This window comes from Orbicella franksi, chromosome 14 (genome assembly GCF_964199315.1).
Source record: "Orbicella franksi chromosome 14, jaOrbFran1.1, whole genome shotgun sequence".
Taxonomy (NCBI): domain Eukaryota; kingdom Metazoa; phylum Cnidaria; class Anthozoa; order Scleractinia; family Merulinidae; genus Orbicella; species Orbicella franksi.
Genome location: NC_138158.1, coordinates 17261083 through 17288070, shown reverse-complemented (window position 1 = coordinate 17288070; position 26988 = coordinate 17261083). Strand labels below are relative to the sequence as shown.

Sequence of the window (26988 nt, the reverse complement as noted above, 5' to 3'; positions counted from 1 at the left end):
GTTATGGATAGATAGAAAAGAAAACATGTTTTATTTGTTGCAATAACAGAGTGCAATGTCAAAGTGGAAAATGCACTTTTCAACTGGAAACTGAGAATGTTTTGTAGCTCTGAGAACTGTTCCCAGTCTTGGCCAATAAGGGAGCATGAAATCACATTCATTCATAAACGAGAAACAGTTCTCAGTATCCACCAATGAGAACGGGCGAATTTTTCATCGAAAACAAAATGTCTGGTAAGCATCTGTCATGAATCACCGATAAGTAATTATTCTCGAACGTTTGTTTGTCATCATCTATTAACCACACATGAATGAGTTTACACAATGGTCTTTTATCAATAATAGTCGAGTTGAATCTTTGCGAATTTCGACTATCCACAAAAATGGTGTTTACGTGGCTCTTTAACTAAGCTTATCAACAACAACAAAAAATGTACTCGGGATATTAAACCGAAAACTTTCTAGTTCAGCCGCACAAGTCCACATAATTGCGTTGCGGAAAATACAACGTGAAATTCTGCTTTTCCATTTTTCTTTTCTAACAAGCATATCAAGGAAGGTGGCAACTTACCAACAGTGTGTCGATCCGTCGTCCAAATGCAAATTTCATTAACTTTTTCCTGGGTCCATAAATCTAGAAAGCGAGAGATCGTTTTCCCTGAAATTCGCGCCAAAATTTTCCCACACTTGTTTAGCCACTGTTTCATTACGATCTCTTTGAGTATTTCCTCGGCACCTTGTCACTTCTGATAATTTACCGTTTGGTGCAATCATTTTGATTCGTTCTTCGGCGCAACTCCAAACTCCTTTCTCTGAAATCTACCCTTAGCACGCGCCAACCCGCCACGCCGGACGATATTTCCGATTTATGGCTACTTTATCAGAACATATCATACATTGAAAGGTCACCGGCGGGCGATTTAGGTCAAGATATTTTTAGAATTGAGAACTGTTCTCGTTTTCTACCAATCGACATGGTTTATATTGCTTGTATATTCGCTTGAAACAGCTTTATAAACTGATTATTTTCCTGGACGGATGGTCAGTAATTCTTCGGACTACAGAGCAAGTAAATATTCTGCTGAAATCTAACGCTTAGAAAGCAATAATTCGTGTTTTCTCAAAACCACGAAATGACGAAACGCGACTAGGGCTTTCGAGGTGTCATGTTACGAGATCACGAGTGTTGCGTGTTGTTTTGACGTCATGTCACTCATCTCCGTTCATTACATTTATGGGAAGACTGTAACCTGAAAATCTGTTGTCTTGGTTTTTCTGTCTCGGTGGCCTTCCATAAAATAATATATTTACGGCAAACCGAATAATAAAATTTCGCATCTTATCGCGCTCTGCAAGGGTGGCTGAGCATTGAATTTTCGCTGAACGATTTCCTGTGCTGCATAACTTTCTGTTCGAACATTCCCAGAATTGTTCTCGCTTTCAGCCAATTGGCGCTTTGTTTATCCGAGAACTGTTCGCAAATTCAGCCACTTAGCGTCAGAAAACCATGACATAATTTGCGTGTCACCCCCGAGAAGTATTTTCCGATCTTAGAAAAGGGACATATTGTTAAATTGTGAGAACTGTTCTCAGTCTAAGCCAATAGGCTGATGTCAGTGTATCTCTGCATTAAAGAAAAGGAGTAATTTAGTTACTTGTGACGAATGGTAAAATCCAATACTCGCCGAGACCCCTGTTAGAAAATCCGAGACCGAGACCAAAACACGCAAGACTTCGACACCGAAATAAATGCAATATAAACGAGACTTCGAGACTCTTCGCAAAGGCTGTCGAGATTTCGAGATCAGATGAAAAGTTTGCGAGACCCAAGATTTTGGAAGTATCATTCGCCACCCCTTTTAATGGATTATGGGGACGAGTGAAATGAACTTGGCCGACAATTTCTTGCCTGTGAAAAGGCTTTGAATTCTGGTTGTTTTTAGTAATTCTTTCGCGCTCTCCACCGGGATTACTCAGCATTGAATTGTCGCTGAACGATTTTCGCACCGCAGAGCTTTCTTATTTTAACATTCCTGTAACTGTTCTCGCTTTCAATCAACTGGCGTTTTCTTTGGCCGAGAACTGTTCCCAAATTCAGCCACTTGGCGTCAGAACAGACGATGGTATAATTTTGACAGGTTCCGGCTCAATTTCCTTTGTTTATTCTTTGTCTTGACTAATCGGCACTCTTGTTATAAAAGCTAAAGCAGCCCTACAAGGGTCACAATGTACTAAAAGTTTCTCAAATGAGACATTTGGTCGTGTTTTGTCCTTCCTGTACCCTTTTCCCTTCATATGACCGGATATGATACAATGTGATGATGCAACTGGTTATTTTGCTTACAAAACGACCTAACATAAGGAAATTGTGTTCAAAATGCAAAATGGCTAGCAGAGGAACACTACCGTGAGAAACCGTGCAATACATCAATGCTGACTCAATTCAGACAAAAATAAATTCAATTTTTTGGAGTATGTTTTTACTCACTACACCTTGGAGAAGGAGTTCGAGTTATCGTGAGTAAAATCATAGAGAATATGACCTGACGGAAGAATAGACCACTTCGAGTTAGCAAAAGGTTCGAGTTTTCGCGGGTTTCTTTCGCGCATTCTAAGGATGAACTGTCGCTGAACGATTTTTTCGTGCCGCAGAACGTTTTTGTTTTAACATTCCCATAACTGTTCTCGGTTCTAGCCAATCGGCGATTTGTTTGTCCGAGAACTGTTCTCGAATTCAGCCACTAGCTTTCCGCGCCTTGAAATGAATGTGGCTTTGTGCACTCAGTCTAGCCAGAGAGCCTCCCTTGGCGGTGTATATTGGCTAAATCATGGAAATCGTGTAAGTTCAGCAAATTTGAAAACGGCCTTTATTGAAATACTGAAGCGGCCGATATCCTTGTCAGGGTTGCTTCATCTCACACTCACTCAAACAATGGACTTGGTGATCATGAGTGGGCTCAAATGTGTTACTAAATAAAAATTTTCATCCTCTTGTCACCTCATCTCAGTTTCCCAGTGTCCTTGTAAATAGAAATTATGCTCTTACTCCACTGGAAGACTCCACAAAATTTGGCAGGGATGAAAAGGGCATTCAATGCAGTCAACAATTTGAATGTGAGAGCTCCCTTATCTCTAATATCCGAGAGGTGTTCTCGGTCTTGGCTAATCAGCATCTTATTATAAGAAATATTCTCACGGAAAGCAAAAACAGCATTACAAGCGGTACAATTAAGATGAACTTTGTCGAATGACACATTAGGTCTTGTTTTGCTCTTTCTGTTCGCCTTTCCCTTCATATACGCCTTTAATGAGCGGTCGGGCAAAATTCCGCAAAATTGTAAAGTATTTGCCAGCGTATAAGCCATTGACGCATACAAAAAATAGTTCCAGTCCAACTGTCTACCAGTTGCCATCATTGAGCAGCCTGTAGGCAATCTGCCATCTGTAGTCATCGATGTCATGCTATAGAGGAAGACGAAGTAGATATAATAAATGAGTTTACACAGAATTACAAAATTGGCCTAATTTGCGGAGAGAACTATATTTGCATCACAGTTAAGGGTTAAGGATCGCCGAGTATTTGGTCCCTCACAAAATGACTGGATCTGTCTCGATATATAGCTGCAAATTCGGCTTGTCGGGAAAAAACGATTGGCACAAAACAATTGCCTGAATAACTTGTTCTTGTTTTGGTGACTTTACAGTGACTACAATTACTACGTTGGTGAAGTACAGCATTTCGGTTAAGACACACCTGTTGGAAGGCGATTTCCTTTCTTTCTGTAATGCACTCCGCGATGTAGGGAAGAAAAGTGACTGTGTCAACTAACGCATGTCAGAGTCTAACTACATCCATGGTAATTTTCGGTTTAAGTATTAAGAAAACGAATCACATTCTAAAGGATTACCTTCAATACGTAGACTCCACAGCTGACATCATCGTTTTGTAAGGGGTGAGGACTGGCCATGTCAGTCCAGTAACATCCCTCAAGCTGGCTCCTTTTAGTTAGGAAGACCCTTGCAAGGAAATTGTGAATAATATAGGCTTACGTCATGCTTGTCATCTCTTTTAGAGGTCTAAATAACGGATTGTAATAAATTGTCCCTTTGGATTTTCGAGACGAGTCGAGCGCAAATACATTTATCAAGATATCGCTTAACGTTTAACGTGAGGGAATAACAAGTGCTATTATCTTTATTGTGGTCTAGGCATTTCGACGACGCTGTTATGATTTAGGTTACCGTAGCTCATATATTTGTTGGTCTAATTTTGAAATTGTGTCTATTAGGGATCAAATAAGGTTTGATTTACACCCAATGCAATAGCCTCCGTCGGGAGTTTAATCCCCATCTTTTTCAGATGGAAGGCCCTGGTTATACGATAAATTGTTAATGTCCATGGTTCTTTTGTAAAACTAAAAATGATGAGCGAGTTCGAGAAAAGCCAATGAGCTTCAGTTTGTCTAAGGTGATTATTATCGGTGGCGGTTATGTTTAGGTTAAGTATCTGAGCCCGTAATTCCCCATAAGTATACTTACGCCTAGTGTCCAGTGAAATCACTGGGCAGCCTGACGGGGGAACACAAATTTCTTGTATGCCGAAATGTCAAGTTGTAACCAAATGCAATAAGCAGACATTGGAAAAAAGTACACAGGTTGATAAATAACTATGACAATTTCTTCTTTGTTACATGACGGATAGCTAAGCTTGAACATAAAATGTAGTATATTATAGTAAAATGGGGAGCAGGGATGGTGCAGTGGTGAGAGCGCTCGCCTCCCACCAATGTCCCGGGTTCAATTCACGGACCCGGCGTCATATGTGGGTTGAGTTTGTTGTTGGTTCTCTTCTCTGCTCCGAGAGGTTTTTCTCCGGGTACTCCAGTTTTCCCCTCTCCTCAAAAACCAACATTTCTCAAATTCCAATTCGATCCTTGAATGCACGGACATTTGAACTCCTTGGTGCTCCGTGGGTAAACAAAAATTACATTTACAAAAAATTACATTTTACATTTACAATTACCAACATTTAGACGCCCTTAAAATTTCCCTCTATTTCCATTTCAAATTTTAAGGGAACCCTTGCGTAATTGTGAGCCTCGTGTATACCAATTTTTAAAAAAAATTAATTCTGCACGTACGTTCAAAGTGGTATGAATGTAATGTGTATGTCAGCTACTTACCCTTTTGCGCCAGGGCATCCCTTGCTTAGTTCTTTCATAGAAAAAACTATTCGCAGTGATAACGAACTTGCCCTGCAACTGTTAAAGAGAGCTCTCAAACTACTTTTAATTAAAATTGCTACTCGTGATGTGACGCAACATTGACCGTAACAGTCATCTGATACTTACGTTTTTGTAGGCCCGTTTTTCTAATACTGCCACATATGCATTGATAACCTGTTATATTAAAGGAGACTGTTAGAAGCTTGCAAAGATAAAAAAAGGTGTAAATTTGTTCTGCATTTGTTTCTATAAAGCGAAACCGAAAATCAAGAGAGCGCTGGAATCTTGCTCCTTTCGCATTTAGTGGATGCGTAGTTAACTGACTACGCATTAGCCGTTTCTTGTCAGTAAAATCCTACTTACTGAATCATTTAGCCATCCAGGTTGTCGATGGCTCAAATAGAGACACCATTAAAGATTCGTGGATGTCCGGCATTCCTAATTGCACTGTTTTGATATCCTTCCAATTCAAGTAACACCAGTTTTGAAAGTGCAGTAAGGGGTGGAAGTGTCATTCCATATGGCTTGAACCTGACGAAAACGAATTTTTGCCAAATTGTAAAAGGGTGAAATTGTGGTAATACGTTTAAAAAAGACGTAGTTATCAAAAAAGCAAATCAAACTGACTACAGTAATAGAGTTGAATTCCTTTTAGTTTAGTTCTCTTTGGGAAGCCAATCCTTGGTAACTCCCGGCTACCACATTTTTAGGCTTTTTATGTCAGCTATCAAATGATGGTAATTACCTGAGAAATCTTAAGTCTTTCTACTAGTGCCTCTTTGCACTGAGGGAATGCTTCTTGGACTTCCTGTATTCTGGGGAATGTTAAGGCATTAGCCAGTTTGTACCAGCTTCCTCGGCTTCTAGGTCAGTGATAAAGACCTGTTCGGTGTCCACAGTCTCCACTGTTGCCTGAGCGGGCCAACCGAACACACCATTTTTTCCATGAATTTGTTCCAAAAACGTTATCGAAAAAATGCCATCCTCCGCCTTCAGCACTCTCCCCAAAAAGAAACAATCGCAGTTACTGTATGCGACAGCGACAAACATGCCAATGGATACCTGCAAAGGAAAACAGCTTATCAGCAGTAAATTATTTTCTAGTACATGTAAACCATTTGTGAAATCAACATAATTCATTCCTTTCTACGTAGCCGTTCATCGGTTTACCTCTCGGCTTTTCGTAGGTTCCTGTTTTTCTTTTCTTTCTGAAACGTCCAATTCTTGGAGTCCTCTCGTCTCCGCCGCTCGTGGTGGCGTCATATTATTGGTTTCTTTATGGGGCATCTGCTGAAAGAATCAGACATAAGTTAAATTGACAGCAATATTCAAATAGATGATGCAAGGGTGGTTACTCACCGATTCCGGCTCTTCAGGTGACTCAGCTTTCATTTTCTTCAGAGGCGTGGAGGTACTCTTAAAAGCAATGACAACAATATTACGAGGTGGTCAAAGACAGTTGCGCTACGGCTATATGGGCTCACTAGTAACAGTGTCATGGTTTATGATACTATATATATGTCTGCCACTCCCAATCTCAGTGCTAGAGAGCTTAGGTGGTCGGTTCGTTAGAACGTCTGAGTCGGGACCGGGAGGTGCCATGGACTAGCCTTTGCTGTACAAAAGAAAAAACACTAGGATAACAAAGTTAAAGAACCTGAGATGAAAGCTAGTGGAGCCTACCACGTTAAAGTTCGTACATCCCGCTAACGCATAGTAGAGACACTCGCAGTTGGTTATTACATACAAAATTTCAAATTGGCTCCTGATGTTCATCTATATAGATCACTCAGCCATCGACCTAATATTTCCCCTAGCCATGATACCTTTACTAGTCAGTATTTACGGATTTCTTTGACTTTCTTGTCTGAAAATGAGGCAGATTAGATTTTCTTCAAAAGTGACACAGACCCTTCCTTCACAGGAATTTATGAAAGGGACCCTTATTTGGTACAAACGTGCGTCGCTATAAACGGCGAAAATGAAAAGCAGGTTACTACATGGCAAGCACTCAATTACGTAGCAAATCTTTCACTCACAAGTGGTATTAGCTGCTCCTCGATTCCTATGCAGTTTCCGTGAACTTGTTGTCCCTCCTCGACATTTATCTAGTAAAGGAGAGTAAATCGACCCTTACAGATTGCATAACACTTCTTGTGGGGTATTACTTCCTCCTTTTAACTTCGGTTGTCACGTGAGTTAAGTAGATATAATGGTAATGTATAAAGGCAGCACTTACTACAAAAGGCATTGGTATGGCGTCTAATGGGGCTCCTACTGTTGCTTCCGGTGACGAGGAGAGAACAACGCTCGAAGAGTGCTGGTCGTCGAGCAAGAGCTTTTGCTCGACGATAAGGTTATCTGCAGCGAGTAAGGGAAACTAACATTGTATAGGCATCTCAGTCTTTGCCAAAGGAGCAAGACAGATTGTAAATAAAATCAAGTATGGATGAGCTTACTTCAGTTGACTTTCTTGTCATTTTCCCTGTTGTCTGGGTGGTTTTTCGTTCGCTCTTGGTTTGGCCCTAAGAACCAAGACAGTTAATATTTCCACCTGCCATAAACTGCTGTAAGCCTTGAGAAGATACCATTCGGCGACTTAGCTGTGGATGTAGCGAGTTAGTACAAGATGCAATGTTTCATTAATGTAGGTACACAAAAATTGCGGTGCGTAATCTGCTGTTACTATTCCTGATTGACCTATTCTTTGTTGATCCAGAGAGTACTAATCAAATAAGGCACCAAGCATAGACCATTGAGAGCAAAGTGTTACCTCAACCCGCACTCTCAAGCTTTCGGTCTTCGTAGTGTTTGCCTTACTCGGTTTTTCCTGTAATCGATTCATACAATTATATCAGTCAGCGAAAACCTGAATATTAGTTACAAGGGGTGGCACCTCTAACAGAGGCGGTTTCGGGGATGTCAGTAAATACTTTGCTCCGCGAATTGGCGGAAACGCCAGGTTTTGGGATTTTTATCCCAGGACTTGCCAGAAACTTGGGAGGGACAGAAAAAAAAAAAAAACATTGGGACCTACCAACTCATCATTTACTTCGAGAAGCAGTGTTTGATCCAGGTTGGCTTTTGTGGACGACCGTTCATCTTGCAATCTACTGACTACCTAAAAATATCAAAGGCAGAATAGTCTTAACGGTTACTGTCTTTCTCTCGAGAAAATCAATAGTTACAATCTAACACCAAGAACATGAAAGGATTCGCCTTCACAAAAATAAGTCACTTACATTCAAGTTCCGATGAATGATGTTGTTGCTTGCCTTCCATCTTTTGAGGATATCCTTCCCTTGAGTGGGTTCCTCCGCATCTCCTAAATCTCCTTGCCACTCGTAAAGTTTTTCCCTCATTGACAAAACAGTAGTGACAAAATCTGGAGTGTCGTACTTTTTCCAGGTGGAAAAATAGCCCGGTTTTCATTACGTGGGGCTATCGGCAAGAACTTAGCCACTATATCTGTAGTTTCAGACGAGCTTGGATTTTGCACTCTTGCGGTTTGCTGCTCTCAAATGCCGCTAGTCCGGTTGTCTGAAGTTTATGATTATATATGCTGAGATAAACAAAGGAACTGATCTCCACTGCGGAAGTGAATTGCACTGTTGGAAACAGGACGATATGTGAAACACGTAAAGGGAGAAAACTGTTTTGGAACAAACTAATTTCAACGATTTATTTGATCGTTAATTTCGTGGATAACGGTTCACCTAGTGAGCTGCACATGACCTGCGTCAAGCTTCAACTGGTGCTCTCTGAAAATTTCTTGATTCTTCAGCTGCAAAAACTGCTGTATTTTCAAAACAAAGCATGCTACCGAGCTGAAAACATGCTAGCAGATACATTTCTAAAACTTCTTTTTCGTGATGGAGAGATAAATAGAAACGTCTGTTTACATTTGAATTTTAGTTTTTCATGACGGCACGTGAAAACCAAGAATACTTTAAAGTAGTTGAAAAGTCGAGCGGAGTTTCTGCAAAATGTTTGTAAAAGCCAGCATCTCTTAGAAACGCCAGTCTCTCCACTTAACTTGCTTACTAGCCTGAATAAAACGAACAGTAGCAAACCGTATTATGAAATATGATTTTCTATAGAAACGCAAACGGTCGACTCGGAATTACATCCTGCTTTCATGCTATATTGCGTGCACAATTTTGCGGAAGTTTGCCTGACCTCACATGTTAAAGGCGTATATGAAGGGAAAGGCGCACAGAAAGAGCAAAACAAGAGCTAATGTGTCATTCGACAAAGTTCATTTTAATTGTGCCACTTGTAATGCTCTTCTCGCTTTCCATGAGAATATTTCTTGATTGGCCAAGACCGAGAACACTTCTCGGATATTAAAGATAAGGAGGGTCTCACATTCAAATTGTTGACTGCGTTGAATGCCCTTTTCATCCCTGCCAGATTTTGTGGAGCCTTCCAGTGGAGAAAAAGCATAATTTATGTTTACAGGGACACTGGGAAACTGAAATAAGGTGACAAGAAGACGAAAATGTTTATTTAGTAACACATTTGAGCCCACTCGTGATCACTAAGTCCATTGTTTTAGTGAGTGTGAGATGAAGCAACCCTGACAAGGAAATCGGCCGCTTCAGTATTTCAATCAATGCTGGTTTCAAATTTGCTAAACGCAATACAACTGATGGGACCTTACACGATTTCCATGATTTAGCCAGTATACACCGCCGAGGTAGGCTCTCTGGCTAGACTGAGTGCACAAAGCCACATTCATTTCAAGGGGTGGGAAGCTAGTGGCTGAATTCGAGAATAGTTCTCGGACAAACAAATCGCCTATTGGCTGAAACCGAGAACAGTTATGGGAATGTTAAAACAAAAACGTTCTGCGGCACGAAACAATCGTTCAGCGACAATTCACTGCTGAGTCATCCTTAGAATGCGCGAAAGAAACCTGTGAGAACTCGAACCTTTTGCTAACTCGAAGTGGTCTATTCTTCCTTCAGGTAGAGGATTTTACTCACGATAACTCGAACTCCTTCTCCAAGGTGTAATGAGTAAAAACATACTCCAAAAAATTGAATTTATTTTTGTCTGAATTGAGTCAGCATTGATGTATTGCACGGTTTCTCACGGTAGTGTTCCTCTGCTAGCCATTTCGCATTTTGAACACAATTTCCTTATGTTACCTCGTTTTATAAGCAAAATAACCAGTTGTATCATCACATTGTATCATCTCCAGTCATTTGTTCCCATCTCTCGCAAACTCGAACTCCCGCTAATTCGAACCCTTTCTGGTTTCACTTGAAGGTTCGAATCAGCCGGAGTCAACTGTAATAAGAGCCAGCCAGAATTCAAAGCCTTTTCACAGGCAAGGGTTCATTTTCCCGCGCGTTGTCCTCATCATTTATTAAACTTGATATAGTAGAACAGGTAGAGAGCAATGAAAACTAAATTACTCGGTTTCCAGAATGCAGAGGTACACTCACACTGCCATCTATTGGCTAAGACTGGGAACAGTTCTCACATTAACAATAAGTCCTTTTGACTTGCAAATTGTTCACTCGTAAATACTTGCATGCCGTTTCCACGCGTGCACAATTTTGTGGAATTTTTCCCAACCAGTTAAGGCGTATATGAAGGGAAATGGGTACAGGAAGGACAAAACACGACCAAATGTCTCATTTGAGAAACTTTCAGTACATTGTGACGCTTTTAGTGCTGTTTTAGCTTTCATAACAAGGGTGCCGATTAGCCAAGACCAAGAACAAACAAAGGAAATTGAGCCGGAACCTGTCAAAATTATGCCATCGTCTGTTCTGACGCCAAGTGGTTGAATTTGCGAACAGTTCTCGGCTAAAGAAAACGCCAGTTGGCTGAAAGCCAGAACAGTTACAGGAATGTTAAAACAAGAAAGCTCTGCGGCGCGAAAATCGTTCAGCGACAATTCAGTGCTGAGTAATCCCGGTGGAGAGCGCGAAAGAATTACTAAAAACAACCAGAATTCAAAGCCTTTTCACAGGCAAGAAATTGTCGGCCAAGTTCATTTCACTCGTTGTCCCCATAATCCATTAAAAGGGGTGGCAAATGGTACTTCCAAAATCTTGGGTCTCGCAAACTTTTCATCTGATCTCGAAATCTCGACAGCCTTTGCGAAGAGTCTCGAAGTCTCGTTTATATTGCATTTATTTCGGTGTCGAAGTCTTGCGTGTTTTGGTCTCGGTCTCGGATTTTCAAACAGGGGTCTCGGCGAGTATCGGATTTTACCATTCGTCACAAGTAACTAAATTACTCCTTTTCTTTAATGCAGAGATACACTGACATCAGCCTATTGGCTAAGACTGAGAACAGTTCTCACAATTTAACAGTAAGTCCCTTTTCTACGATCGGAAAATACTCCTCGGGGGTGACACGCAAATTATGTCATGGTTTTCTGACGCTAAGTGGCTGAATTTGCGAACAGTTCTCGGATAAACAAAACGCCAATCGGCTGAAAACGAGAACAATTCTGGGAATGTTTGAACAGAAGGCTATGCAGCACAGGAAATCGTTCAGCGAAAATTCAATGCTCAGCCACCCTTGCAGAGCGCGATAAGATGCGAAATTTTATTATTCGGTTTGCCGTAAATATATTATTTTATGGAAGGCCACCGAGACAGAAAAACCAAGACAACAGATTTTCAGGTTACAGTCTTCCCATAAATGTAATGAACGGAGATGAGTGACATGACGTCAAAACAACACGCAACACTCGTGATCTTGTAAGATGACACCTCGAAAGCCCTAGTCGCGTTTCGTCATTTCGTGGTTTCGAGAAACACGAATTATTGCTTTCTAAGCGTTAGATTTCAGCAGAATATTTACTTGCTCTGTAGTCCGAAGAATTACTGATCATTCGTCCAGGAAAATAATCAGTTTATAAAGCTGTTTCAAGCGAATATACATGCAATATAAACCATGTCGATTGGTAGAAAACGAGAACAGTTCTCAATTCTAAAAATATCTTGACCTAAATCGCCCGCCGGTGACCTTTCAATGTATGATATGTTCTGATAAAGTAGCCATAAATCGGAAATATCGTCCGGCGTGGCGGGTTGGCGCGTGCTAAGGGTAGATTTCAGAGAAAGGAGTTTGGAGTTGCGCCGAAGAACGAATCAAAATGATTGCACCAAACGGTAAATTATCAGAAGTGACAAGGTGCCGAGGAAATACTCAAAGAGATCGTAATGAAACAGTGGCTAAACAAGTGTGGGAAAATTTTGGCGCGAATTTCAGGGAAAACGATCTCTCGCTTTCTAGATTTATGGACCCAGGAAAAAGTTAATGAAATTTGCATTTGGACGACGGATCGACACACTGTTGGTAAGTTGCCACCTTCCTTGATATGCTTGTTAGAAAAGAAAAATGGAAAAGCAGAATTTCACGTTGTATTTTCCGCAACGCAATTATGTGGACTTGTGCGGCTGAACTAGAAAGTTTTCGGTTTAATATCCCGAGTACATTTTTTGTTGTTGTTGTTGATAAGCTTAGTTAAAGAGCCACGTAAACACCATTTTTGTGGATAGTCGAAATTCGCAAAGATTCAACTCGACTATTATTGATAAAAGACCATTGTGTAAACTCATTCATGTGTGGTTAATAGATGATGACAAACAAACGTTCGAGAATAATTACTTATCGGTGATTCATGACAGATGCTTACCAGACATTTTGTTTTCGATGAAAAATTCACCCGTTCTCATTGGTGGATACTGAGAACTGTTTCTCGTTTATGAATGAATGTGATTTCATGCTCCCTTATTGGCCAAGACTGGGAACAGTTCTCAGAGCTACAAAACATTCTCAGTTTCCAGTTGAAAAGTGCATTTTCCACTTTGACATTGCACTGTGTTCAATGTATACATTGTACATCTTATTCATGGCATATAAAAACTATTTGAATTTTACTGAGTTTGTTCTGATTGCAATAAGTTTCTGATTCTGTATAAATTTGCATATTTTCTACTATTATGATTAAGGTCAACAGATTTGATTACAATAAAACAGTACATTCCATGCATTTTTCTTCAAGTTATTATTTACAAGTCATTTATCGTACAGGGTTTCTGCCTCCTTTTTCGATTTCCATGTTATTTACAGGCTCCCTTTTTCCATTTCCAGGTTATTTACAGGCTCCCTTTTTCAATTTACAGGTTATTTGCAGGCTACCCTTTTTCAATTTACAGGTTATTTACAGGCTGCCTTTTTCGATTTCCATGTTATTTACAGGCTCCCTTTTTCCATTTACATGCTATTTACAGGCTCCCTTTTTCGATTTCCATGTTATTTACAGGCTCCCTTTTTCCATTTACATGTTATTTACAGGCTCCCTTTTTCGATTTCCATGTTATTTACAGGCTCCCCTTTTCCATTTACATGTTATTTACAGGCTCCCTTTTTCGATTTACATGTTATTTACAGGCTCCCTTCTTCGATTTACATGTTATTTACAGGCTCCCTTTTTCGATTTCCATGTTATTTACAGGCTCCCTTTTTTGATTTACGTGTTATTTACAGGCTCCCTTTTTCGATTTACATGTTTTTTATGGGCTCCTTTTTTGATTTCCATGTTATTTACAGACTCCTTTTTTCGATTTACACGTTATTTACAGGCTCCCTTTTTCGATTTACATGTTATTTACAGGCTCCCTTATTCGATTTACATGTTATTTACAGGCTCCTGTTTTCATTTTCCATGTTATTTACAGCCTCCCTTTTTTTATTTACATGTTGTTTACAGCTTCCCCTTTTTTATTTACATGTTATTTACAGTATTATGGCACCCTCCCTGTATTAAATTTACATGTTATTTACGGGTTTCCAGGTTGAATCACAAGAAATTTACAGGCTATTTACAGTATTTGCAGGAACAGTTTACATGTTATTTACATGATCTTAGCCCTTTGCTTTGAAACATTTACAGTGTTTTCTTCATCATTTACATGTTTCACTTAAAATATTTACATGTTATTTACATGAAACCTCCAAAACATGTAAAAGGGGAAAAATCATGTAAATTATTCTTTACAGTCTTTTTTTGATTATTTACATGTTAATTACATGTTATTTACATACTCTGTAAATTTTCAACTTTTCCAGTGGTATCTTTAATATTAATACAACAAAGACGAGAAAAAGGGCTAATTCAGCATCTAAATCACTGTTTAGCGAGTTCTTTCCTTTTTTTACCTGCAAGTTGTTGTCTTGAAGTACCAAAGCCCTAAAAAAATTATCTTCCGAATAAATATATTCAGCATAAGTGACGGCGATGTAACGACCACTAAGGAAAACAATGAGTACAAAAATTAATCTATTCAACAGTTGTTTCTAGGATTCTACCAACCTGAAAAATTCCTTCCGAGTCAACAGCCATAACCAGAACGAGCTCCAAGTTCAATCAGCTCTCCAAAATTCTGCACGCATATTCGACACCAAGGCCATTTTGAGTCAAAATCACCTCTTTAACTTGAGTTTCGCTCCAAACATCGATACTTGACCATGCGGCACATCTGCCCTCTTGTTCTAGCACAACAATCTCTGGTTTCATTACATTTTTACAGCAAACTTCCTTTCCATTGCAGCTACATAAACGAAGCAAGAAGTAGCGAAGTTGATGGCAAACTGAACTTGTGATGAATAATTAGTAAGCGTCAGCATGCGCCCTTGGAATAATTTGCAATTTAAATTTGTAAACACGAGCGGAAGTTCCGCACCAGATTTCGCAAGCGCATTACGGTATGAATCTCCTTTACACCATGGCCGGGTTAGTCGAAAGTCTGTTAACACGAACCTAGGATTAAATGTCAACCGAACCATTAATTTTTCTTGTATAAAAATATCTTTTACTGCTCACGTTTTATGTAGTTAGAGCTTAGCCAAACTCAAAAATGAAGGACAAACATTATAAGCGGAAAACCTCACCCGAAAAGTTACAAAATATAAATCAAAATTCTTGCTAATCCTGGGTTAGTTTAATCGGGCTTTCAACAACCCGGCCCATAGCTTTAAATGACTTTCTATGTCGATAATAAACAATTATTGGATGAGGTTTTTGTGATATCCGGAATAATCAAGGTCGAGGTAAGTGTTATCACTAACCCAGACCTTGATTATTTCTGATATCACAAAAAGCGAATCTCATAATTGCTTTATTGTACATTGTTTTAAAGGAAATAATGACAAACGCATTATCGCACCGAACACAGTTAATTTTCGACAAGCCATGTTTTTACGTGAACTTGACATTGCTCTTGGAAATCACGGATTACGCGCACAACCTACGGATTATTCACTAATCTGCTGGCAGATTAGTGAATAATCTGAAGGTTGCGCTGTTTCCCAAAATTAACTGTAGGCTTTTAACTAATGAGAAGACAGATGGTGACTACAATGTATGATAACAACAGTAAAGGAGATGCATAAAGAATGTACATAGACGTGGCATATCTTAAAATGTGGGACTAGAATATGGGAGGCTTTTTAATGATCTAAGAATAAGTCTACGACAAGGGGGTGGATATAGGGAGGGCAGGAAGGGGGTGTGAAGGGTCAAGCCTTCACACATGGAAAAGGAAACAATTCAACCTTTAGAAACACTGGATGCGTTGCCTTTTAACAGGGACGTCTGGCATAACATTGCCAACACTGAGTGGAGGGTTTGCGAGGAAATAAACGGTAGAATCAAAAGTCAAACACTCAGAGAATAAGTTTGAGTCAGGAGCCATAATCGGGGACGCAGACCGTAAGTCTTAGGATCCGCGCGCACCTATGATATGGGACAATTTTTCTATTTTTTGAACAAATTGCGCCACCATAACGACAAATATCCGCGCGGATCCACGCACATGTCGGGGGTTCTCGCGTGGATGTTGTCACGTTGCGTGATCAAATTGTGAGAGTTGCGAGATTCTCTTGGAGATTTTTCACAGCGATGGCAGGGAATAAGGCAGGGAATAAGAACCAGGGCTCTTGTATTTAGTTTTATGCTGTGAGCTAATGGATAAGGTGAGTTATTCAAAGTCGAAAACAAGACTTGGTGCTGTGAATGAATAATATCTGCTCGCGCTAGTTGAACGCGTAAGCTTTTGCGTTTGCTCTGTGAAGAAAAGTTATGAAAGAAAACTCTTTACTCTGGTATCGAGTTAATTTGAGAGTTTCCCAAACAATGCTTAACCATAACCAAAACCTGTTTTTGATAGTTTCTTGTTGTTTCTGTTTGTTTGGCGAGTTTGCGAAAGTTTTTGAGTAGCTCATTTGCATAGTGCACTTTCAAGTCCGAGTCGGTGTTTTCAATTGTCAACAAATCTTGACAAAGATTTCTTTCGTTGTCTTTTGTGCTGAGATGCTGCAACAATTTTCACCAACGCCAAAAGGCTACTTACATCTGTGTGTTTCTTTAACACAGTGAAATTTTACAACGAAAATAAAATAGACAAGGGGTTTTGATAACTCAACCAGCAAAATCGAAATCGTTGTTCAAGTTGATTAAGGAATTGCTTCATCGTAACTTCGCCGATTATTTCTGCTGTACTCATTTATTTTCAGCTAAGCTTTTAATATGATCTCAAACATTTATTTAAACATAGTTAAAAACTAGAGATATTATCTGAGTTCGATGTACGTTTTCACACGAAAGTGCGGGAGTCCAATTTGTAATGTTTTACTGACTGTACAAAACACATGCACATCGGCGGGCGCTCTTGTTCATCGACAACAGAAAATTTGTTGGAGTTTTACACAATAAAAACTGAGCAGCATCTACAGACAAACTTATTGTCACTCACTGGGTCTTGATGAAACATCAAGCGTTACTTACAATTTGAGCGAGACTCAAACTTGCAATCAATTTTTTTTTTTTTTTTTTTTGACTTTTCGGTCGCAATAGACTCTGGCGAAATCCTCGCAAGCGTGTGGCAAGAGGAAGGAAGTTTTGAAGTCCTGAGACGCTGCTGTATCCAGATATATCCAACTAGTTTTTTGCTGCGTTATGGAACAGCTGTTAATCTTCAACATATATGAAACTTAGAGTGGGATAATGTGGAGCTCTTGTAAAAGAAGCAGCGGAACACAACTTTGTCAGTGATATAAAGCGGGACATAACTAACCACTGTCTTACTTCACTCAAACTGGGGCAGTTTTCGACGAAAATACTGAAGTAAAATTCCGACAGACATGAATGTACTGAGCTGTGGGCCAAAGGCATCAAACAGTTTGGAAATTTCGGACGCCATTTCCCCGCGCTACATCCGCAAAAATCCTCGCAGCGTGTACGCGCGTGTGCCGCACGTGATGGGCAATTTGTTCTAAAAATAGAAAAATTGTCCCATATTATACGGACAGCCCCAATACTAGAAATAGCGCGCGCTTACGGTCTCCGTCCCCGATTATGGCTTCTGTTTGAGTACAATATAAGATATCCTTACATGTAAAGATATCATTTTTGATAACTTTTTTTATGTCCCTTTGAGGTCGCTGAACACAGTCTATGATACCGGTGTTTTTCACCTTTTCCTTTAAAACCCTTGATTCTTTGGTCGCCAAAAGTGGTAGCAAGCAAGTTAACAACACAAACTTCGGTTTTATGATAGTTAAGCTGACGTATATGCCGTTGGCATAAATAAATATAAACAGGCCTTTAAAGTCGGTTTTAATTTGTCTGTTTGCAGAAATTCTAGTCCGTTAGATTTTCTTTATAATTTGCGTGCAAGTTATTTTAATAAAACTTTAACAGAGATATCTTTAATTATCCCTTGTTGAAGGTTCACTGGAATATCTAGAATTTCCTTCGAATATCTAAAATTTCTCTCGTTGAAGTGCAATTTTTTTTTTCAATACTCCAGTTACTTACCTCCCTGAGAGAGATGCGTATTCATTGTTTCCACGTTTTTGAAAACGTTAACAAACCTGGAACAAACGCAGCTGTGACAACAAACGGCTAATAGATAAAGAGTAAAAGTGAACTGCATTGTGATGAGTTTTTCTCTTTCCATGGTAACCCATTTTGTAAAACATATAATTTAAAGACTTAAGATAAAAGGCAGGAAGACCTTAATTAATAACAAAGGTTGATCACCTGGTCATAATACAGCCTGTATCATTACCTTAGCGGTCAAAACGAGTCTTTCACATCTTCGTTCTAAATTAAACCTTATGATAAGTTAATAGCCCTTTTAAAGGTTAAAGCTTTTCTCGTTTGAATAACAAGTAATCCAGCGTGGATGCAAGACAATTTCCGGCCGACAGAAAGTTTAAAATTGCCCGGAATTGCGAACGTTAACAGAGAAAAGGGTCATTATTCTCCACACAGGTCAAGTTTCTTTTGCTTATCTCCTACGGAATATTTTGATTGATTTTCTTCAGAAGTGTTATGGTGGAGCTCACGCGCGCCGAAGGCGCTTGAGCAGAGCCCCATTCCTTAGAAAATTTGGTAAACCCATCAAGCGGAGAAAATTTGTTATGACGTCACCGTACGAGTAAAGGAACGTCCGTCTGTCGTGCAGACTACGGGGAAGAAGGAGGGGATTCTTTAAGTAACCCCAACGGAGGGAGCTCAAGAATGCCATCTTTTCTTGGCGGGAAAACTTATTTCTATTTGTTAGGTCAACAAACGATAGGGGACGTTGGTGTAACGTTTTCGAGATAGAGTCTAACTGAAGCAGAACTTGAAAGAGAACGGTAGAGAGCAAGAGTTAACGGGCAATTAGAAGTGACGAAGAACATCGCGACAGAGCGGGCCGTTTTTCGAAAGCCCCGAAAATTTTTCGGGCCCGCAAAGCCATTTTCAGTCCATCTGTATCTAAAAACAGAGCGGTGTATACGCTTGGAACTTCTTTTATGAACGGAACCTCTGTTCATATTAAGAATATATAAATAAAGCAACTCAGTAATCGTAAGTTTGAGATTTTGCCATGGCTTTCCGGGTGCGAAAACCTTTCGGGACCTTCGAGAAACGGGCCGCAGTGCTAGAAAGAAGGCGAGATAGTACATGCACACAGAAACACTGAAAAATGCGGTGAATTAGATCGAGTCAGGGCTAGAGAAAGGAAATGAAATAATGCCGAACTATGCCATGAAGTAGAGGCAAACGAGGGCTATAGAAAGGAGGCGAAATACCCCAAAAATTAGCTCAGAAGACTACAGAACTTCTCAAGTTAATTCCCGCGCCGAGATAAGCAGCCGTGCAAATCACATGATTCATCATGTGATCAACAAGTTTCGTGCGTTCAGAGAAATTACAAAATGGTAATTATGGAGGAAAAAGTGGTTGATTCGTTGATCTATCAAAAAGATTTGTTCAGTTCAGTCTTCACAACTTTTGCTGGAAGTTTCTGCCTAGACGATTCACAAAGAAGTGAATTGCCAAATTGCGGTAAGCGACTGTGTTACATATCAACTTTCATCGCGTTTTCCACAAAAATTATCAAGTTGCTTCGGCGAGTTTGAAAGTCAAATTTGATAAATTTCAAACAACAACACTTGAGTCGTTTTGTCGAAGTTGTTGTATAAAGTTGCATATCGTAATCAAATAGTCATGTGTCGCTTTTCACCGTCTATAGATAACCTCTCGTTTAAAAGTAATAAAACTGTGTTTGTAAATACTGCCAGGTGAGTTTGAAGTTTTCTTTGTGTTAACGGGGACCATTGCCTCGTCTAAGGCTGCTATAATTTCTTCTCTTCACGGTTGGAAGAAAGAAAACCATTTTATGCTTTAAAAGCGGACAGGAATGTTTCATTGCTGCGCACAAACTATTATAAAAATAGCTTTAGCTATAGTGGCGCCATTCTTTGGAACAGACTTCCTTGTGACGTAAAGGAAACAGATTCCCTGAGGCAGTTTAAACGCCTACTCAAAGGAGTTGTATCAGGTACGGCATTCGTGGAAAGCAGCTTTTTTTTTTTTATTTTATTAGTTTTTGTACTATTAGTTATTAGTGGTTTTAGCTGACGAATTTTCAACCGCGTTTAAATAAAGATTATCTATATATCTTACACAGTGTGGAGACTTAATCGTTTTGTTAGTTCAGTTATTGGGTTTGGCGAAATGCTTGGCTGAATTTCTTTTAAGCCACGGCCGATCAAATGACTACAAAGCCGTCGGCAAAAATAATATTCAAATTACGCTTAAGTGCGCATAATTATTACATTTAGACTTGGAAACCGCAAGATCTTTGAGATTTTAGACGTTTTCCGGCTTCTAAATGCATTTCTTGGCTTTACCACTTCTTTCATTCGGTCATCCTTCGTTGAGACTGGATTTGCTCTTTGACACTCAGATGCAGGGATATGCATTTGTGTTTATGCGTAGATTTCCTCGGTTTGCTGTTGTTGTTGAATTCATTCGATCGAAATGTCGAGCAGATGATTAGCATTGCACTAGACTTCTTGCTGCAGGAAGTATGCAATATAATTTACAAATTACTAAATCTATGTACTCTTCTGAAACCTAATAAATTAGTGTCATAGCACCTCCAGCCCTCCAAGGTCCTCAAAACCCCTTTTTGCCACATGATTTTTTTCTTTTTTTGCAACACCCAGTAACCATGCATGCAAAGAAAGTTCTACATTGATTTTGATTTGTTATTTGATTCCATTAGTGCCACTGCGTTTGGTCGGGGATACATGGTCCCTACTTCCCAATTTTTTGAAGGGTTTATGTGTTCATCTTTGCTGCATTTTATCGACGTGTCAAATAACACATATCTTGACTTGGCTGACCAAATGTACACATGCATCAAAACTTCCATGTGTGTTCGATTTTCTGCAGTAGTGAAGGCAAAATGATGTACATGATATAACTTACTGGTTTACACTGCGACATAAGCATGAGCACAAGCATAAACATAAGCATAGCGAATGTTCACACTTGTAAGCACAGGGAAAGTGACATACGCAAGCGCAGTGAGCTTCAGAATGAAGCCGCGGGAGTATGGGACGAGCCACGTTATGACAACTTGCATTATGCAGTTTACGTGAGTCTTAAATTTCAAATGACCTTGTTCAAGAACACAGCTGAATAATGTTCACTTACCAGTGCTAACACCAACCGCTTCTGCAACATCTTTCCAGAAAAGCTTTTTATATTTGTATCGTTGAAGTCATCTGAGGATTTGTCGTAGAGGCAGGGATAATTGCGAACTGCCCCGGCAAGTTTTTCATAGAAAACAGTACTCTCAGACGCCATTTTGGTCCGTGAAGTAGCATTGAACACCATAAACATGAAAATTCGCTGGCATCAAACGCAGCTACTTCCTTGGAATTTTGCTTATGCTTACGTTACACCCGGTTTACACACTTATTTTTGCGACATTAACATAAGCATAGGCGTAAGAAAATGGAAAAGATTCCTTTTTCTTATGCTTATGCTTATGTCACTCACGCTTTACACTGCTTATGCTTCAATAATTAATAGAAGTCTTCATATAAGCGACAGATCATTAGAAAAGTGATAGGTGGAGGGAGGGTGCGAGGTGGCCCTTTTTCAGCTATTAGGATAAGTCCACTGCCTCAGCGGGGTTTTCTTTTAGGCGTAAGTCACCTGCACCCATTTATGTTTTATTTTTTTATTTTATTTTTTTATTTCGGGGGAGGGGGTGGGGTGAGACAATCTTAATCAGTTGACACTCGTCACAATCTGAATGCCTGGAACAGGCTTCAAGTTTAAACAAATATTTTTTAAACTTCCACACAGTCGTTTATAACTAAGTATCAGGCACATTCAAGTACCATTGCCAAACATGGGGCTGCATTGCTTTTTTGGTTTGATGTTAAGGGAAATAACAGTTTTATTGATTCATTTTTGTACAATAAATTATTCTTGGCATGCTGTGAATCAAGTTTTAAGATAGAGCTCTGTGAGTGACCGTCTAGTAGCAAATATGGGGCCGAAGGGCCTACTGAACTGGGGGGTCTGGGGACATGCCCCCGGCCCCCCAGAAAATGTTGCGAAACTGAAGCATATTTGGTGCGTTTTCCACGATATCATTAGCGGATAAATGTAATGTATCGATTGGACTTGAATGATAATGCGTTGTTTACTTTGCCAAAAACCTGAAATAAACTGAAAATAGCCCATCAGTTAACACCTCCATGATTGTTCTTGATTACATTGATCTTGGTGGCCATCTTAGCGGAAGAGTTGCAGTTCGCCATGGGCGTGCACATCTGTGTCCACAATTGTCATTTGTCACGTCAGCTGTGACATCACTCCTATATTTCGAGGCGGCTTTCATAACACGGTATTTGCTTGCTAAAATGCAAACGAATCAAGCAGGATGGCTGTTTATAGTGCATGTTTTCTTTTATCACTTTTAAGCCATGGTATCCATAAGAGTTTTTCTGCCAGGGTGTTTAACTATCAGTGTCCGTGACGTCATGATGAAGTTGCTATGCACAAAATGTATCAGCCTTGAAAGTGAAGAATGTCTGTTTTCTAATTAAAACTGCAGTATAAAGTGGCTGCCAAGGTGCCATTCAGGCAGGTACAGCTTGTAAGATTCACTCTGCAGGATTTTTTTCCTTCACTTTTTCTTCGCACACTTTTTTTTTTCCAGTCACCCTCCCTTGCATGATTTTTTTCTCCCAACCCAGCCCCTTCACTCGCCATCACTTTTCCAATGGCAAAGTATTATTTTCACCATATGTGATGTATTTCTTTTACGTGTTTAATTAGAGTGCTTTGTATTAGTTCCCATTGGGATAATCAGGCCTTTATATACCACTCCTTGTGAATATCACACCACTTAACGCCGACCAGTTTACTGGAGGCTGTTTTTCCGTTATTGTTGATATCGTTGTTTAAAATAGCGTGTGACATTTTCCTATATTCTCTGGCTTGTAACCTGTACTCAGCGTGTCTCAGATTCTTCTAAATAAACTCGATTATTGCTGGCGGCTCCCTCCACTATTTGTTGTATTTTTTGTCTCCTCTACTTATAATAGAAATGTTTTCTATTCGGCTGAGCGAAGCGAAATAGAATAGAACTAGAGTGTTTTTACGCTTTTGTACATTATACTAGCATTTTATTAAGTGTTTTAGTGAGGCAAAAGCATTAAGCATTATTCGAGCATTTTAGTGGCATTTGCCGGAAAATGTTTTTTTCCACGTACAGAAAATAGAATTTAAAATTATTTTTTACGAGAAAATGAAGACTTAAACCGAAATTGAGAAATTTCAAATGCCACCCTGATACAGCCGAGTGGAGACTGAGGAGAGGTCAGCGGTAGTCAAATCAAATTAAATGATCATTATTAAAACTATTATATACGTTGGGTTATACTACGTATACGTTTTCTTAAGTAACTTGACCTGTTAATTGTGTTAAAATGTTATAATTTTTTAAATTAAAAAAACTCATCTACGAGCATTAACCCAGCATTTTAGTGACTTTTGGAGGGAGACCGCGCATTTTAGTGGGAAAAATGGAGCACTGAGGAGGAGCACTTTAGTGGGGAAATATAAGCACAATATGCAAAAGCCTAGTGATTTTGTCATCATAAATGTTGCAATTTTGCAGTAGGGAATGTATCTCATTGTATTCCTGTGTGCTGTTTTTAATATCGTACAGCTGTCATACATTCAACTGTATGTCTTTACAGTCACTTTTGGGAAGTTTCCTAAGGCTATGTAGAGTTCCAGTAATTTTTTAAAAGGTAGTAACAATAGCATATACTATGAAAAGGAACCGAACTATTGCTGGACTGATGTACAGCATAAAGACAAATAACAAGTCAAGACTATGTTATAGAATACATGTAAAAATTCTAGCCACCACTAAGTCAATTGCAAGCATTGTATAAAGGTGGCTGTATCATAAATTGTTTCAGAAAAAAATGGAAGGGAGGACAATAAGTGCATGGCTTAAGGTTACTGTATACCTTAAGAGATGTGTCATGTCCAAGTGAAGTAATACCTAAACCCCTATATCAAATTCAAGCTTATAGAGCTGGTTATCAATCTATACCAATTTTTTTTTTCTTAAATTTGTCCGATTATCCAGGCGCCCTAATGGGAGCATCCAAATCACCTTTTGAAAGCCAAAGGTCAAAGTAAATTTTGTTTTTTGCTGATTTAATTTGTTAAATTATGTGCTTTTCGCCTTAAACAGTATGCCAGCATTTTGTCATACTCAATTTCAGTGAAAAGTTACAGAACATTGTCGAAAATTATGGGATTAAAAAAATATAGAGTAATTGTGCAAAAATCTCTCTCGGGGAAAAATATTGCACAATAACATTTTCCGGACATGTTTTTGTTGTTTATGTATGTCAAATTAGTTCCATCACCTGGACGCAAGACACCTCAAATAACAATAAATTCACTTAAAAACACTGTATTTAACAACAGAATGATTATACAAAGTAATCTAAATTAACATACTCCAGACCTGCAATTTAAACTTTGACAACCCTGCGTGAAAGACAACTCAGGAGACTTGCATGAACTCTTCAGATCGCATGAAATAAACCACATGAATGGTTCTTGGTCCTTCTCAAATAGTACTCAACAATTAATTATACAAGATGCAATTACGTGTATGGTACTGATTACCATGATGCATGTGCTGACCTTTCATGAAAGCATACACATTGCGGATGAAATAAAGGAGACACAGAGATCTAGAGCTGCTATACTGTGCCATACTGCTGTACTTGATGCCAGATTGGGTAAGATTTGAGTCCTAGATTGAATGCTTTTTTTACCACGAAAGTCCCGATATCAATATTATTTCAAAGCAATTGAAACCTAGAAGTTCACTATATAGTTTAATTACTTCAGTGTGTATTGCCTGTAAGGCTTATTACCCAAGGGAAAACAGCTCATCCTTCTACATGAAAGAGTTGCTACAGAATTAAGCTGCTGCAGAATTACAGAAGTACTAATACTGTGAGAGGTGAAATTTTGGGGGACTAGCGAGAATGACTTTTGGGCAAGAACATCATACCAAGACTGGGTAGACCCAAAACTTTTTTTTAATTTCTTTGCACCCTGCTTATCCCTACCTTGGGAGATGGTGCAATCCATTCCAGCAGAAGAAAACGTCATTTACTGCATCTTCAAGTAAGGAATATCAGCAAAATAAACAGAAGACAGCTCTGTTACATGATCAAAACTTCCATTACATTGAAAATGCTTCTTCTTTTGTCAATGATCAAATCTAGAGGTGGATACAGAAAATTCAGAAAGAGGGAGCCGAATTTTCTTTTTTAGCAAGAACACAACTTCTCCCATTTCATATGAATGTCCTAAATATAATGGGTGATGCTTTAGGATGTCTGAAATATTAACTACCCTGAAAATTGAAAAAAGAAACAGATTTAAATCGAAAAAAGTAAATGCTGTCGCTTGAAGTAGGAACAACCCTATGCTTTTAAGCTTGCTTGTCAAGAGGAGAAGAATGATATGATACAGGAGTTTGCAAAATCTTTTTCGTTATAATTTCTGGTCGCGACTCATGCAAGTCAAACCTACATAAAACAGAAATGCCACAAACAGCTTAATTGTTAGGGGTTCAAGCAAAGTTTCCAACTAATTTATTCTTAAAACACAGGAAACAATATTTTGCGAAGAAATACTCAATTAACGCTTTTCAATAGCTACATACATGTAGGTATCATTGCCAGATTTCATATCGCGAGGGACTGGAGCGAGTTTGGTGCCTGCCGGACATTTGCAACCACGAAACGATAGGCGACCAACTAGGCGTCCATGGATGGATCCTCTTCCTCTAAGAAGTGGCATGTATGTATTGGAACTGTGCTGGGGCATTGTGTGCTAACAACTGGCAGAATGATGGACTAGAATTTTATACTCCAATAGGTAAAACAAAAGATGAACTAAAGGCATCTTATATGAAAGTTCTTATGAGTGAAAACATATATTGGAAGAAGCAAGTAATTTGTTCGGCACACTGGTCCAAACAAACATTATCTGTACAGAGGAATATATAAAGAAGCTTGAAAACTCAAAACCTCAATGTGCGAATGACAAGAAGCTAGAGAAAGGCAAGAAAACTGGCAGTGATAAAACGTAGTTCTAAAAACACAACGAAGGCAAAGCGAAGGTTGTTGATAGAAAACTATCGTTGTGAAGCGGGTATTGCCTGTTTAGACCAAGAGGTATCAAAAATGACCACGAAAGCATAGACAAAAATCTTGAGAATTTGAAATCTGAGAATGAAGAGCTGAGGAAACAATGTGATGCACTTGCGAGGTAGTTGGAAGGAAAAGAACTGGAGATGGCCAACCTGAAAAGACAACTAAAGGATGTTGTGAAAAAAGAACAAAAGCTGGAAGTCCAACTGAGACAAGTAAGGTCTCAAATTAGTCAAATTCAGTTCACATATGCCAACCTTATTCATTAGAGTTCGATTGCTTATTTGAGGCTATCACGCCATTTGTACACATTATGGTTTATCCTGACTGTAAAGAAAGTGGAATGGAAACAAAGAGTAGGAAATTGGATTTAAAAACTGAGATGCTCTGCTTTTTGCAATCTGCAGACACAGTCTTCACCTAGGAGTAGTTGCATGGATGACTGCAGCAAGTACTTCAACTGTATCTAGAAACTTTTGTGCTTGGGCAGTATTTCTGTCTTCACTGTTCGAATCCCTGGGATTGAAACCTCTCCCAGGATTTGTGGAGGAGTTCCTACCAAGGGAATTCCTAGAGACTGGGTATGAAGACACCGAGACACTTGGAGATGCCACTGAGACATGGATCGGTCAGTCAGAGAACTTTGACATTAATAATATAACATTCAGTT

The 26988-nt window shown here is 39.2% G+C and overlaps 1 protein-coding gene across 2 annotated transcripts; it reads right to left on the bottom strand.

The window, feature by feature from the left end:
• Window positions 1-5472: 5472 nt before the first annotated feature.
• On the bottom strand, window positions 5473-7542 carry LOC145467467 (uncharacterized). 2 transcript variants are annotated; one of them, XM_081451025.1, is made up of 5 exons: window positions 7465-7542; window positions 7265-7333; window positions 6585-6641; window positions 6396-6515; window positions 5473-6287 (listed from the first exon to the last, which is right to left on the bottom strand). In XM_081451025.1, the coding sequence occupies exons 1-5, from the start codon at window positions 7474-7476 to the stop codon at window positions 6051-6053; spliced, it is 495 nt and encodes a 164-aa protein (XP_081307151.1). In that variant the 5' UTR covers window positions 7477-7542; the 3' UTR covers window positions 5473-6050. The 2 variants fall into 2 exon arrangements, with proteins under 2 accessions (XP_081307151.1, XP_081307153.1); XM_081451027.1 differs by having other exon boundaries at window positions 5474-6287; window positions 6396-6512.
• Window positions 7543-26988: the final 19446 nt, after the last annotated feature.